Source organism: Gambusia affinis, linkage group LG01, assembly GCF_019740435.1.
Source record: "Gambusia affinis linkage group LG01, SWU_Gaff_1.0, whole genome shotgun sequence".
In the NCBI taxonomy this organism is placed as follows: Eukaryota; Metazoa; Chordata; class Actinopteri; order Cyprinodontiformes; family Poeciliidae; genus Gambusia; species Gambusia affinis.
The window spans coordinates 30,070,125-30,086,802 of record NC_057868.1 but is presented as its reverse complement, the minus strand read 5'-3'; the positions used below and the strand labels follow the sequence as shown (position 1 = coordinate 30,086,802).

General features: G+C 37.8%; 1 protein-coding gene across 1 annotated transcript in view; it reads left to right on the top strand.

The window, feature by feature from the left end:
- The window catches only part of LOC122838884 (prickle-like protein 2), a 47,739-nt gene that overhangs the window by 28,094 nt on the left and 2,967 nt on the right, over positions 1–16,678 (top strand). Inside the window, exons 2-8 of the mRNA XM_044129918.1 lie at positions 5,869–6,053; positions 11,693–11,806; positions 11,925–12,062; positions 12,224–12,427; positions 14,745–14,931; positions 15,439–15,593; positions 15,687–16,488. Coding sequence (XP_043985853.1) covers positions 5,922–6,053; positions 11,693–11,806; positions 11,925–12,062; positions 12,224–12,427; positions 14,745–14,931; positions 15,439–15,593; positions 15,687–16,488 — 1,732 coding nt within the window. The 5' untranslated portion in view covers positions 5,869–5,921. The remainder of the gene's footprint in view (positions 1–5,868; positions 6,054–11,692; positions 11,807–11,924; positions 12,063–12,223; positions 12,428–14,744; positions 14,932–15,438; positions 15,594–15,686; positions 16,489–16,678) is intronic.

The window sequence follows — 16,678 nt, the reverse complement described above, 5'->3', positions numbered from 1 at the left end:
TTCCATTAGAAGTCTTGCTGTTTCAATTTCCCTGTTCTTGAAATAAACATATTGCTGTCCACCTCAACTGCAGATTTAAATGCAGAAAGTGTGAAACCAGAACAATACTGCATTAGTACAGATTGGTCCATAGGTATGGTTAAAAAGATAAGTAAGATTGCTTCAGACTTTGTGGAAATTTCTCTTGAATGTCAAATGAAATCTGTTCAGGGAAAAGTGGTAAAGTGAAGGTTCAGTCAGATAAATACAGACAAGATCATCAACAATATAACTGTAGCCAATGACTGTTGCAACAATTACACTTTCTAACTTATGTAGAGTCACTCGAAATATGTATGGTTAGGTGTAAGTTTACCAAACTTTATTATGAAACTCACTGAGGCAGACTTTTGTCTTTACTTTTTTTAAATAGAAACATCAGGTCACAGTTTTCTACATTCTAAGCTGAAATCTATGCCTTACATGCAAAATGCCTTTAATTTACACTGGTTGTATTTTGCAGATAAGTTCAAATCGTTTCAAACTGACAGGAAATTAGTATCATTCAGAGATATGGAAAAAATAAAGTGTGAGATGTGTTACATTGTAACCATGCTGCTGTTTCACTAGTTTGCTTCACTCACACTGTACATCTATAAAATGTGTTTTTAATCAATTGGGAAAAAAATATTGCAAATATTATCAATAGTATATGTTATCAACTGACATCGTTAGACTTATTATCTTCCATTTTGCAGATTCTGAAATCAGAAGTCCAAACTTTACATACTTCATTTAATTAAAGTTTCTAGTATGGATAATTCATTTGATTTTTTTTTTTATTTTTGATTTTTTTGGAAAAAAAAAAAAAACACTGAAAACTGCTGATTTTTAACATTAGTGGCTGGATTTTAACATTTAGTGGGGGGGAAGGAGGAGTTTATACACAGGAGTGGCTGAATCAAAATATTAGGGATATTCCATGAGAAAAAACAATCAATACCCTTCCATCAAAGAACTTCGCCCTTAGTTCAGGATCCTCTCAGAAAGTACTCCTTCCCTTGTGGGGCAGCCTCTGGGCTAACTTTCAACCCTTGTTATCTGATTTACCCTTTGGTTCTTGCTGTAGAAGCAACAAAGGGAGAAAGTCCCAGAAAAAACACTGAAACCTGCAAAAGGTTACTCAGTTGAACAAAAAAATCTTAAAGTCTAAAGCTTTTCATTTCATTAGATCTCATAAAGTGATTTTATGAATTTGTGTGAGCTAATGTAAAACTGTACTGATAAGTCATAAAAACACTAGATGCTGTCCAGCTTTGTTAGTTTCTGTATAAACCTTTTTTTTCTGAAATATAAAACGGTAGTTACTTTTATACACTGAACTAAAGCAAACAGGAAACCAAGCAACATCTCACTCCAGCTCCATAAACAACACCACAAATAAATCTTTACAAGTGCAATATTGTTCTTTTCCCCTCAGCTTTATAATCCATCTGTCAAAAAAAATGTCCCAAAATTAGCCCCCTCCAGGAAGTAGAATTTCACAACTTGCCTCCCTCTGCGTGAGTTGCTGGGTAAGAACAGAGGAGTGTGTTTGTGACAAACCGGTCGTGCTTGTGAGTGTGTATTACGTCAAAAAGTCACACTCATCAGCGGCCTTCTGTACAATGTGACTGTTCAGTCAAAAGTTTGAGTGTGAGGATGACACGTTGCTGTGGAGCTGCCGGGCACGGAAGCTGTCTCTGTTTAACAATGCACAGCGGAGACTTACAGTACATCTTAATAGGCGGAATGCAAGGGGACCATTAATCTGAGCACTGGTGCAAACAGTGATGCTGTCATCTCCTCAAAGTGTTTGCAGAGAACATGCCTCAGCCTTCTCTGTGAATTTTCTATGGCTATGTGATAGAGAAAGAGGATGAACATTACGTTCATTTCAATCCATTAAGCTCTCTACACTTGGATAGTGTTTGGAGTTTCATTAAATTCAGATTAATGGAAGCATTAAAGTGTTTTGCTGGTGGCACACATAGCTAGTGTAAACCATGTCACAAAGTATAACTCCTCTTTTTATTATTCCAGACTTTTGTTGGCTTGGACAGTATGTGCTAAAAACAGTCTTTGTGATTTGAAGTTAGAGTGAGAAGATCATTTCTGAAGTTCAAATCACAATTGTGAGATCTTAATTGTAGCTTCACAACCCAGCTGAGTTCCTCGGTAAAGAAAAATTAAAATCTCACCCAAAATATTGAATAAACATTTCTTCACAATTCCTTCAAGGCAACATATTTTTCCTCCACATTTGTTTCTTTCATTTAACATTCCATTAGTAGGTTTGGAGATGTATATTCTATCAACAACCAAGCCTACATTAACTGTCTGTTGAACGTCAGCATTTTCTCCATGATCGTGTTGGCCATTACCAACCATTTCTCCATTAACAACTGTTTGTGGTTATGCAATGTTTCCAGAAACAGAATTGTGGGTATTTATTAGCTGGAATTTATCAATCTAGCCATCCATTCATTCATCCATTTCAACAAACATATGATCAGATGAAAATATATGCTCAGACAGATCTAAATTCTGTTATATTTAATTGAATTCAGTCTTACTTCAAACCTATGTTAAAATGTAGTTTTCTTAAAATTTTAATAATCAAATAAGCCCAGCAGATTGAATAAGATAATTTACTTAGCAGTAACCTTCTTCCATAGAAAACACGTGGAGGCAGTGGAAAGAAACAACCTCTTCTTAACAGAAAGCAAGGATTTATAAAGGAAAATTAGTTTGAACACCCAATTTAATAATCCCATTTGTACTATCAGGTTTTGTCAAATAGAGTTTATTATTTTCCAAGGATAGTTATTTCTTTTTTTTTCTGGTAGTGATAAGTGATACAATATATGTAGATAAATATCATTTCTAAGAGCTCAGATAATAAAATAGGGGAAAGACTGCTGTAGTTACCTTCATGCTTCTTGTTTAACTAGATGAGCTTGTGATAAAGATAAAGAGAAAAGGGGCTGAGAATTTGTTGGCTTCAAAAGCACACCATAATGCAAAACAAATGCCATATTCACCCAGATATTGTCAGTGCCAGAGTGTCGTTAGTAGCTGCTTTCAGGCTTTCCAGTATTGTACCCCTGATCTCATTCCATGCCATCACAGTAAGTCATGCTTGAACTGATGTCTACTCGCTCAGTCTCTGTGCACTAATGACAAAAAGCCTCAGGCCAGGCTAGACGCTCAAGGTTACTCTCCTGCTATCCATCTTCACAAAGAAATCAGCTATTCTCATCTTAGAGAAATAAAGAAAATCTAGATCTGCTGGGATAGGGGCTGACTCACTGGCTCAGTCTGTTCAGATGTCTTCTGTTTCTTGGCCACAGCTTAAGCTGCTCCCCACTACAAGCCCCCACTCTGATTTCTAATCTTTAGGAAATAGTGTTATTGCCTGAAACTATAACAGAGAGAGCTGTCTGCTAGTTTTGAGAGAAATCCTTTTGATTCGCGGATGTCAGGCCCTGTTCACAGTTTCTCACCTGCCATCATCTGCTGTTGTTTCAGTCAGTGAACTGCAAAGACCTCGATACGTGACCTGCAGACATAACAAAGGCCTCGTCTGCTGCTGGGTTTTCTGCACTGACATGTCTGATCGCGCTCTCCGATGACATTCAACAACCTGAAGTTAAACGATCTCTTTCAAATGATGATGCTACATTTTCATTCCAATGATCTTCTAATATCTAACCACTCAGTGGATATTAAATTAACAACCAGCAAGATGTAAACACGACTCAATCTCGTGTTCAATCTTGGTTCGCTAAATATTCCTGTTGCCTGGAAAATGAGTTGCATGTCGTTTTCATACTTTGGTGGTGGAGGCAATGCCTATTCCTGTTAATTATTCATAAGTCAGTAATGTGTGCATCTGTTCTCCTCTCAGACAGAAAGAAGGAGGAGGAGAAAAGCAAACTGATCATCTAAAGATAAATTAGATTGTGCTGCAAGCTTTAGGGTTATATTTCGGGGTGATATCAGGCATCTTTTTTGTGGGATCTCAATGGAAACCAGGGAAATGTTACTCCATTTCTGTGTTGGAAAGCTTAAAATATATTTCCAAATAAGAATCCAGATTGAGTCATGCCCTTTTTGACTGGATGTGTTTATATCTGGGACCTGCCATTGTGACTCTGATCTCAAGGGTGCAGAAAGAAGCATTTTTAAGGTAATATTTTCAACCTAAAGAGCTTTGAGCTGAAAAGGTATCTTTTTTTGAATCTTGAGAAATCACTATGGTAACACAAGGTGAACACCTAATCTGTTTCAGCTGAGAAAAAGAAATCTGCAACCTTTCCACTGATTCTTTTTGTGATGATATCCATGTATTCATTCTCGCTGAATATATTATGTCTGCAGGTTAATTACGGCACCAATTGAAGCCGACTTACAGGCTATAACACAATCAGAATGTCTCATGTTGCCACGGAATCACAGATTGTGCACATTTAGTGAGGGAGGCAGAAATTGCATAGTGAGTGACGAGGCTTTTTTCTTTTGTTCCTTTTCCACATAGAAGTGTATTTTTACCACAGTCTGCAACATCTTAACCAAAAATCAATTATCACAGCGTTACAGTTCCCAAGTCTGGTGTTTATACAAGAGTGACAAAGAAAAAAACCATTGTTGAAAAAAAGTCCTGTCAGCAAATTGCCAGAACCTTTATTTGTCTTACGTGGAAAACCCTACATACGTTAGAAAATTAACCTTGCAACTCATCCTCAACACGCTATGTCATCCCTGAAACATGGAGGGGGAACATAATATTGTGCTGATGCTTCGGCACAGACAGGACGACCGGTCAGAGTTAATGGGTAGATAGAAGGAGCTAGATATAGCATAATAACAGAAGAAAAACTAATAGATATTAAACAAGGCATGAGACTGGAATAAAGGTTCACCTTCAAGCCAGAGATGCTACGTGGTGGTTTAGCTCACAGCATATTTATTTGTTCAAAATAACTCAGTCAGAGTTGAGAGCTAAATACAACAATATGTGGCAATATGCCATTGTTAAAAATTGCTGTTCAGAAATGCAAAGAAGAATGGAATAACCTCTCGGTTTCTTGTATGCAAACTTGGTAGAAATATATTATAAACAACCAGGGGTCAGAACACAAATAATTTTTTTCCAGATTTTGAATTGTAAAACTTTTTGAAAACCTTTCATTTTATAGTTAGGAATTTTGCTTTTGTTTGTAGTAAAAATCCCTTAAATAAGACATAAATGTATGAAATTGTTACATTACAGGACAGAGTTAAAGGGGTCTAAATACTTTTGATGACAAACCAAACAAAAGAAAACTTTAGGATAAATATATTTAAAGTAAGCTAAGTTATTTCCCAAATTTAGATTTTCAACTTTTCGTTTCACAATTACGGTATGTCTCTACCACCACAGATACTAGCAGAGTCAAGTTAAGAGCCTTTTTCTGAAAGGAAACATTTTAGAGCCATCACTTTAAAACAGCTCTTGTAAATTATTTTTTTCTTTTTAATACGGTAAAATGCCAGTTTTACATGATGAAAAGGGTTTCCCCAGGAGCTGTTGGAATCTTTGTGAGCTGGTGTCCTCTCTTCCTGATCCTCCTTCAGGAGTAATTTATATTCTGAGATTAGACGACGAAGGAGTTATGTGATCACAGACGGGAGAATACCTGAAACAATGAGGCACAAATAAGACCAGTCACCTGTCACCATAACATCGACAGTGAGATTTCTCAGTGGGGAGAGCAGAAACGTTTTAGATCTTCTGCCTTATTTCTCACACTGATGCATTTATTTTGTAATTTTTGAGTGACACGCTCCTGTCTATTGCCTCCACAGGAATACCTGTGTCCACTAAACGGTTGTGTGTGAAAGAGCATGTTGTGACAGCCATGTCTCTGGAGATGGAAAAGACCATCACCAAGCTGATGTATGACTTCCAGAGGAACTCCACCTCCGACGATGACTCCGGTTGTGCTCTGGAAGAGTACGCTTGGGTTCCCCCAGGCCTCAATCCTGAGCAGGTATGACCTCCATGATATTCAAGCTGCATTTTACGCTTAATGCTTCATTAGTTATTGCTGTTTTTCATTCTGAACATGCAGACCATATTAATTAAGCCAAAGCAATGAAAATTATTTATTAATCTGGTTTATCTAATTTGCAACATTTTCCTCATAATCTGAAGCTATAAACAGGAGTGTCTGACTAAAATCTTCTTTAGGTTAGAATAGGAAAAAGAGAAAGGGCCGGGATGACATCCAGTACAATCACTGGGACTGAAATATAAGACATTTTGTTGAAAAATAATTGAAGGGACATTTTTCAGCTAACAAGTTGAAAATCAAATGAATATGTAGGAAAATTTTGTGCCAGGCAGAGTGATAGTCTGAAGGGGAAATGTGGATAAAATGGGCCATTTCACACATTGTTAAGAACAGTGAACTTTGATTAAAAAAATATTGAAGAGGGGGGAAATGACAGGCAGCTCAGTGAAAATGATCTACGATGTTTTATAATGGAAACCAAAGCAGAAAGAGGTGAAGGAAAATGGAAAAGCACTACAATGGATCAAAGGATAGCCTGAAATGGTAAAACCTCTCTAATGGTCAAAATGGTCCATTGCGAGTTCTGTAATATAGGCAACTCTTTGAGAAGCCAAGCGATCTGCAATAAGTGCCCACAAAGTTCCATTGTTGGAAAAATCATTTCCTCAAGATGTTCCAGATTGTCAAAGAACACACTCAGTGGCCAAGGGAGAAATAGCTAAACATAGAAATAACTATATTGTCATATGCTCAGAAAAAGAAAATCTGGCAATGAAATTCATACTCCACAAGCTCCCTTCAACATCATTTTAAAAAATTACTTAAACTAAGAATAAGAAATCACAAATTAGTAATTATTAAGAATAATATGTGTAAGTTGAGGGACAGAAACTGAATTGAAGCCACAGTTCAATGTAAAGCTGTATTGATCAGGCATCATGCTTTGAGGACTTCTATCAACCTGTCCTTCCATCCATCCATTTATCCATTATCTTCTGATTATGTGAGATCCAATCAGCTTTTTCCAGCTCTGATCAATTTTATTGTCTGAACACGGCTGTAGGAATGAAGCAAGTATTAGTGATGTTTCATTAGTGGGTAAATTTTAATTATGCTTTTGCTAGCCGCAGCTCAGTCTGTCCTTTATTTTAGTGAAATTAAAGTAATTGGAGTCAGTGAATGTTGGTTCGAATCTTATTGGAAATTCAATTTGGTTTATCTAAGCTTGCAGACTCTACAGCTCCCTGTTTGTATCTATTTGCATCTTAACAGTCTTTTAATGCCATGCCTGACCAAGGTAATTGAATTAGTAGAAACTATCTCTACATCTTTAGTTTGTTTTTATTTTTGTCTATAGTTTTTGCTTTGTGTGAAATTAACATGCATACATTTCTTCAACAGTTTCAGCTATAAACCATGTTGTCTTTGTTCCGTAAGAGAAAGACACTAATACAACAGGCCACCTAGGGCTCTGTTAACAGTTGACAGGAAGCCTGATAACAGTGATTTTCTCTAGTCAGCCATCTTTTGACAGGATGCTGAAAGAGGCTGCAGCCTCTGTCATCCAGCAGGAGGTGGAGGCAATTGAAGCTGCCTGTTTCTCTTTTAATGCACTTGAATGTAATGATTTTTAAGCCTGTCACTTCTGGTGTCTCTCCATACAATGCCATTAAAAAAGGAAATAATCATGTGCTAAGGCTCATTGAGCTGTCAGGAATCAAAATCCCCAAATTTGTCTACACTGAATCTATCATTAGGATTCAGCTGTGTTCCAACTGTCTTTCTAAAAGGTTTTGTCTCCCAAATTTGGACTTTTGCTCAAGCATAACTTTTAGGTTAATAATAATTTGATTACTAAAAGACCCAGGAGCTCGCGTGAGATGACTTAGGTTTATTAAGTTTCATAAAGCAATCTATATCACAGTCTGTCAAAAATCTATCATATTGACATTCCCTAAAATCAATCCATCTAAAAATTGTTTCTTGGCCTCTGCATTAAGTGATATTTATCAAACATTTAAAGAAGAATCAGGGGTTGTTTTATTTTTGTAGAACAGTTTGTGTAGTTTTCAGGCTTAAGATTTATTTAGGATAAAGTAAGAATAATAATGTTTCAACAAAAGTTATAAAAACAAATCTACATAAAGCAGTTAACAATCCATCCATCCATCCATCCATCCATCCATCCATCCATCCATCCATCCATCCATCCATCCATCCATCCATCCATCCATTTATCCATCAGCCTATTAGAGTTGTAGGAAGCTGATGCTTCTCTTCAGCAAGCAATTTTATTATGATATTTATTATAACCATACTAAAATCTGTTAAGTAGTGATTTCACTAAACAGAAGGCATAAAAACATTTTTTTTTTCTGACTGACTATTCTACTATCGATAAGTTCAGTTCAAGTTCCTCAAGATCTATGCTCCTATGATCCAAAGCTACAGTCTTTTATTCATTTCTTTCTGATTCTCATCTAGAAACCACTGCCGCAGTTCAATTACTTCTTAGTTTAGTTTGCTATACATCATTTTGTCCTGTCTGCTATGTTCTTAAGCCCTTATATTTCCACTGTGTAAGCTTCACCCTTTCATTTTAAGAAAGATTTTTGAACATAATTTTGCTTGTGTTTGGGTCTTCCATTACCAGCGTTGGTTTTTCAGTCAAAGAACAGACCGGACTTGCTCTCAGGTCAGCTTTATAACAGCTGTTGATTCACTTTGTGACTCACAGATCAGTTCTTATCCAGGCCATTGGATGTCTTAGTGCTTCCTCATTTCAGCTTCAGGATTGCTCCTAAATAAAGGTACTGAGTGACGTGGCACATACGTCTGAGGTGGGTGGAGGGGAAGTGGTTTCTGAAGCAGCTTTGCACCAAAGTAGTCACACACTGTACAGGATGAAATCCAAACAAAGGCTCAATGGTGGATTGTTTTTTCTCTGATGGAATCAGAAATCATTTGCTTTTGGATGAGTAGACATCAGAAAGCGCTGATTAGCCAATCAAGAGTCAAGTTGGGGTAATGTAAGTGCAACATCTTGGTACAAAGTCAATAATTTTGAGAACTATGTTGTGCCAAACTACATTATTTTACTCTAAAACAAAAGTCAACAATCAATTACTGTTGTAAAAAAATTATCTCAAAATTGAGTCTGTATTCTCAAATTTAAAATTTTTATATTTAATATTTTAACTGATGCAGTATTTCTAAATTTTAAAATAATATTTTTAAAAAGCATTCATATTTTGACCAACACTTTAAAGTCAGCCTTAAATGACCTGGAGTAAAGCAGTTAGTGCAGGTGAAAGGTCAACCTGAGATTTCCAATACAATTTTTTAAGGAAAAAGGCATTCTTATTTTTCATGTTTTTTACCTAAAAAAAAAACCATCTACAAATCACCTTCAGGACTTGAAGATGGTTTGATTCATATTCAAATCATTCTGCCAAGATTTTAAGATGAATCCAGAGAAAAGAAAAATAGCAGATCCTCTGAAAGTTTGTTCTAATGCAAAAAGAATTAATTTTTTCTGATCCATGTTTTAGTGCACTAAATCAAATTATTTTCTGAGTGTCACAAGCAAACAAATCAGAACTGAAATGAACACTATTCATTATTACCATAGTACTATTTATAAACATTAAATTAGGAAGATCAAACATGCTCTGCTAGGAGGATAAATTAAGCTAATTTAGAATTGATTTTGCTAAGGAAAATACATGAGGCATTTTTACGATGATAAATTATTTATGAAACTAATCACTAAATGATGCACAAGAGAAAGATTTAATTTAGTTATGTATGTGTATCACATGTTCTTCAGCACGAGAACGGAGGTTAAGCAGGAAAAAAATTAAACCATTACCTCTTAAACCTTACTTTTTCAATATAGTATAGTATAGTATAGTATAGTATAGTATAGTATAGTATAGTATAGTATAGTATAGTATAGTATAGTATAGTATAGTATAGTATAGTATAGTATAGTATAGTATAAGTGCCTTTTTGCTCCATGCAGGGGAAAGAAAGGCACCTTCTTTTTACAGTAATTTTCCACCCCAGTGATTATGTAAACTTAATCTGAAAAACCTGACTGAGTACAAACAATTTTGATTCGGAGGCCGGTTTGCTTAAAATCAGACAAGCGACAAGATTGCTTTCCATCCCAAAAGTGTTTACCTCTTGAGTACCAATCAGCGTTTTCTTTATTTCACCAACTAACATGCAAATTCAAGGGGAGGTTCAGGACAAGGACACCGAGTCCTGCATGATGAATTCAAACTGCAGCGGATATGCTGAGGGTATGGGTATGCTGAGATTTCCTTTAAGCAACGTGAATATTAGCTGTTAAAAGTTTAAAGAAGCTCTTTCTGCTCTTGGTTGAATCTGCGACTGCAGGAGCACAGAGCTCATTGTGCAATCACTCTTAACTCGAGACGCTGACATCCGAGGATAACAGTCATTGAGGGAGAAACATAAACGGGTCCTGTTGGCATGAAGGGCATACTAAATTCATTTAAATGTAATTTCAGATTAATGTAAATGAGTTTGTTGCATGAATTAATAAAATAAAGCAGAACATGTAAACTACTTTGCATTCAGTTCAAAGCAATGGAACCGCACACAACATATTCAGTGCCCTTGAACTTTAATGTCCTTTACAGAGGGTTTGTATGATAAACCATTGATAAACGGTAGATAATTGTGAAGTAGGAGGAAAAGGATTTCATTTTGTATAAACACAATTTATTATTACTGTATACAATTTATTATTTTTAAGTTTTGCTACAGATTCTCAAATAGACTTCAGCCAGTACTTTGATATATATTTATATATATGAACTATCCCATTGTTGCTCTGGCTCTGTGTTCTGCTGAAAGGTGAACCCTCATGCCAGTCTCAGATTTTTTGCAGCAGCTAAAAGGTCTTCATCCAGGATTGTTTTGTCTCTACCTCCACCATCTTCCCATCAAGTCTGACCAGCTTCCCTGTTCTTGTTGAAGAAAATTACTATAACTTGACAATATTGCCTACTCTATGTTTCTAAAACTGTCTTAATGTTGAGACAATTCATCCTTCCCCTTCAAAATAATGTACCGCTGTGTTAGTCTGCCAGATAAAATCCCATTAAAATACATTGAAGTTCATTTTATTAATGTGGGAAAATGTAAAAAATGTCAAACCTTTTGCATACTATTGTATGCTAAGAATAGTTGTCATTAAGCCTCTTTCTGTGATACCTATTATGATTCGAAATACTTAAAATTTACACTCTATTGTAAATTTATGTAAATTGGCCTCTATGGAGCATCCTTCAGTTACAGTTCTGTCTCTGTTCTGCAGCTCAGTTTTTTTCTTCTGTTATCCATTACCCTCCTAGCTAATATATAACTTATGTTGTGAGATATAATCAAGCACAGAGGAAAGAAGGATAAGTTTGACTCTGACTTCATTGGGGATTCAAGGATAAAATTAAAAATTGTAGCAAATATTGCTTTGTATCAGTGGACAGACATCTTACAAAATGATTAAAATTAATAGATATTAGTTTTGCCTTTCAGACAAGATTGAATTGGGAATTTAAATGTTTTTGCTTTGTCTGTTTTAGGTGCATCAATATTATAATTCTTTACCTGAGGAGAAAGTGCCATACATAAACAGCCCAGGAGAGAAATACCGCATCAAGCAGCTGCTTCACCAGTTGCCCCCACATGACAATGAGGTGAAATACACTTTCAGCCATCAAATGACAGATTTTCTGTTTTAATGTGTGAACGTTGAAGATGTCTGGTGTTTGTAGTTTTTATGTTGCCTGATGATGATGAGCTGTGATGTTTCAGGTACGTTACTGCAACGCACTGGACGAGGAAGAGAAACGAGAGCTTAAGATCTTCAGCAACCAGCGGAAAAAAGACAACTTAGGCAGAGGGAACGTCCGTCCATTCCCCCTCACCGTGACCGGGATGGTCTGTGAGAAGGTAAACAGAAGAACCTCCCTTCATTTTGACTTTTAAATCAAAAAAGTCATAAGACTGTCATTATTTTTATCTACATATACATTTTTGAGACAATTTCTCTCTTACCATCTCCCCTTTTTTTCTACTTGTTCCACTCTCCTCATCCTCTTCCTCACCAACAGTGCGGAGGTCAGATAAATGGAGGGGAAATTGTAGTTTTCGCTGCCAGGGCGGGACATGGAAAATGTTGGCACCCTGCTTGCTTCGTCTGCTGCACATGTGAGGAGTTGCTGGTGGATCTCATCTACTTCCTTCAGGATGGGAAGATCTACTGCGGCCGACACCACTCTGAGAGGCTGAAACCACGCTGCTGTGCCTGTGATGAGGTGCGTCTGTCTGGGCCTGAAGCCCTTTGGGGTTGGAAAGCCTTAACAACACAGAATCTAAAAGGTTTTGAACCAGTTTACAGAGAAAAGATGGCTCTGTTAAATATGCCCAATAGGCATGGAGTTTCCCCTAGCCAAAGTCTGGTGAAGTCCTCTTGTGCTAATTATCTGAATATATTGTGACCCAGATGATTTATTAAGAGGACAGCATTTGTAGTTTTCATAGCGAAGATTTGTTTTTAAATATGTTGTTTAAACAAATCTGTAGGGCAGAAAGCAGGCTTTCTGTTGAGGTGTGATGCATTGCAGCAAGAAGGTCTGTGGTTAAATCCTGGCATGGGGTGTTTCTGAGTGGAGTTTGCATGTTGTACCCTGTTCATTAGTGGGTTCTCAGTACATCAGCTCCCTCCAGACCTCATCTAGAATTTTACAGCTATCTAAAGTGCTCTTTGGTCTTTTTGGTGTTGTTTATATACTTAAGTTCTCTAACGATCTGAAGCCTATATAGAACAGTTGAGTTTATCATACTTATTAATTACGGTCATATGAACTATTTGCAGTAAAAATATAATTTATATTTGGTTTATTTTATTTAGGGGTACCCAAATAAAATATAATTTAGAAAGAAATTATAAATCATCATTTATGCTGTCCTGTGTTGATCTACACCAGTGGTTCCCAACCCTGGTTCTCAATCCTCCTCACATTGAGGCTACACACCTTACTGAATTAACTGGGTGATTAACAGGCTTTAGCACCATTAAATGCCATGCAGAGAAGGTCATGCAGCCATGACCTCCTCTGCAGAAGCTGGAAAAGAGGCTCATCTACAACACAAGGTAATTGAATTTAAAAACCAGGGTTGGGAGTCACTTGCCAATAAAATACTTAAAGATTCAAGGGGTGTGAATACCTTTGCAAGGTAATATATCAAATCTAAGCAGTTTAGATGAAAAATAACACAAGTGCAGTCAATGTATATGGTTTTGCCTGTTATGTTTCTTATACATATATACATGAGCAGATGGGCATTCTCAGTCTTCAGAGAGTAGACCATCTGGCTATTGATTCGGTTGCAGTGAGCACAAGACACAACACACAACAGTCCTTTATGCTTTTTAGCTCTTTAAACTTCTTGACCTTGTTAATTCTCTTTTTCACTCTGAATGAATGATATTAGTCATCATCATTTTTCAGAACAGACAGGATCCCTGTTTTTTAACAGTCCCACCCACAGATGGTATGTCATTTTTTTTTCATTTAATAAAAGCCTGTTAAAATACATCTTATCGCCACAACTTAATCTTTTTACATCAGAAGTGTTCAAGTGTGTATGAGGTGCTTTTCTTAAACCCTCAGAAAAGAAAAATGCAGAAAAAAAAATGTAGGGTACGACAAGAGATTATTGTACAACACAGTGTACAGGTACTTGTCCCTCACACATTTTTTTATCACACTGAAATGTTTCAGATAATCACACAAATTTTCATATCAATTAAAGAAAGCTTAAGTGGTCTATGTCACAAACTTGAGACAGGCCGTCATCTTCTTTTTGGTCAGCTGAGTATTTTTCTTTATTATTATTTACCTTAGAAATCTCCCAAGAATGCAAATTTGCAAATTTCTTTCTAATTGTTTAATCCTGAACGCTGACTCTTAAATAAGCAAAGTAAGGTCTACAGTGCTTTCGATTTTGTTTTGGGTTCTTAGTGACCTTCTGGATAAGTTGTTGATGTGCACAACCTATTTCCACAAATAGGCAGGGACTGCACACTTGAGGCTGCACACTTGAGGCTGCAGTCTACAGCCAAGTTTCCTCCTCACAGAGCATCCATCCCTTGTGCCTTCCCCACTCAGCTCCTCCAGATTAGCTATAAAAATGAAACTGTGTGCCTGGAAAATACATAATACCATATCTTTAAAAAAGAAAATATTTATCTTAATTCAGCTTTTTGGAGCCTAGAGAGGCGTTCTTCTGGCTACCATAATTTAACCATGGACCAAGGAAATGTGTGACTTGTTAGCCTAAAACCTAATCCTGCTTTTTCTATTTCCACAAGTTACCTTTGTTTATTTGATGGTCCGAAATATATTAGTGTGACAAAGAGTAAAAAGACTATTTAGAGGTGCCTTCATAGAAAAAGCACTGAACAAAAACAACAGCCTGTTGGTTAAATCCTAGATTACCCCAAACATTGGCCTAGCTCTGAATGGGATTTTAGGAAATATTAGCATCTGTTCTGACCAAGTTCTTTCTTTTTTTTTTGTATTCTTACCGCATGTGTTTGCTGACTTTTGTAATATCTGAACCACACAGTTAATCTTTGCTGATGAATGCACTGAGGCAGAGGGAAGGCACTGGCACATGAAGCACTTCTGCTGCTACGAATGCGAGACCACCCTCGGGGGCCAGCGCTACATCATGAAGGATGGACGGCCACACTGCTGCAACTGCTTCGAGTCTCTTTATGCAGAGTACTGCGATGCCTGTGGAGAACACATAGGTACAGCACTCCTACAATAACACATACGTACAGCTGACAAAACACACGGACATGTTTTACTTTCTACACTGTAATACAGCAGCTCAAACAGCCTCATAATGAATGTATGTGTGGCTGGTATCAGCTCTGAGCCTCATGGGTCACAGCTGCAGAGAGGCGGATCCAGTGTGGTGAGATGTGGATGGTTATTATCATCCCCGGATAACAGTGAAGGAGTGGGTTTCGGAGAGTGCCCCCAAACTGTAACCAGATGGGAGCTGTGAAGGATGATTAGTTCCTCCAGTCTGAGAGCAGCGCTTATGAAATTTATTCGTGCTATCTTAGAAATCAAGCAATCATGTAAGGGCACAGAATCACAAATGTTTGACTCCAGGAAATAAAAATAAAAAGAAGAGGTTAATCTGCTGGTTAATATGGAATTGTTAAGCATACTCCTTCACCAGCATTGCAGTTCTGCTTATTTCTGGAATTTGGTCAAAAGGATTTTTTTCCCCTATGTGATTAAAGGAATTGACCAAGGCCAGATGACATATGATGGGCAGCACTGGCATGCCACTGAGGAATGTTTTTGCTGCGCTCGCTGTAAGCGTTCCCTGCTGGGCCGTCCTTTCCTCCCAAAGCAGGGCCAGATCTTCTGCTCACGGTCCTGCAGTGCTGGACAGGTATGAAAACCTGAAAGCAGCTACAGTTTAATTAAATACATTCCTTTAAACATTTTTATAATCAAACAAATTTGGTTTCTTTCCATGTATCAGGATCCAGAGGAGTCTGACTCCTCTGACTCTGCTTTCCAAAGTGCTCGCTCTCGAGAATCCCGCCACAGCACCAAGATTGGCAAGAAGGAGCGCAGGAATGCTGAGCAGGATCGCCGGAGTACAGAGCCCCGCCAGTCAGCTCCTCCACCCATGCCCGAACGCCTGTCTGCTGAAATTGATCCCCTTTCTGTTCCAATGGACCGACTAAGCCTTTCATCCAGTCAGACTCCGAGCAGGACACCTAACCGTACACCGAGCCGCACTCCAAGCCGAGCCCCAAGCCTTAACCAAGTGTGGATGAGTAGGGACGAACCCTACATCCCAGCTTCATATGAGGGCCCTAAAAGGGATCCTTCCCCAACCCCTGCATCCATACACCTGCTGGGTCAGTGTAATGCCAGGCAGGGATACAATCCCAACACAAACGCACATCCACCTGCCCAGAGTCCTGCCAACCCAGGCAAGAGGCCTGATTCCTGGGGGAAGGAGCAGGGCAATGCAAAGAGGACCCCTATGGCTGCCCTTAGGGGTCACTCCTTCAATGAGAACTGGATCCATCACAGCCAGGATGAGTTCAGACCCAACAAGCTCCGTACCCAGATGAGCTTCAATGAGATGTCTAGCCAGAATCAGGGTTTCTCTGACAAGAGGAGTACCAGTCTTCATGGATTCCAGAGAGATGGCAGACCCCCGCTGACAAGGAGAAACCACATCACTGCCATGAGCTTCAACGAGCCCCTCACTCCACTGGAACAGACGCCTCGTGGATCCATGGACTCAATAACTATGTCCAATACTGCAGGTAATGAATTAAACAATGTAGCTTAGTCCTATGTAGATGCATCACAGTACAATAAAACGTTGCTGACAATGCAATTTAATTATCTGAATGGAAAAGTGAACTCTTATCACATAGTTTTGTTGCACAGACAGAAAAGCACATTTCACGTGTTTATTGCTCAAAACTAATAATTACTTAGAGTTGAGTTTCT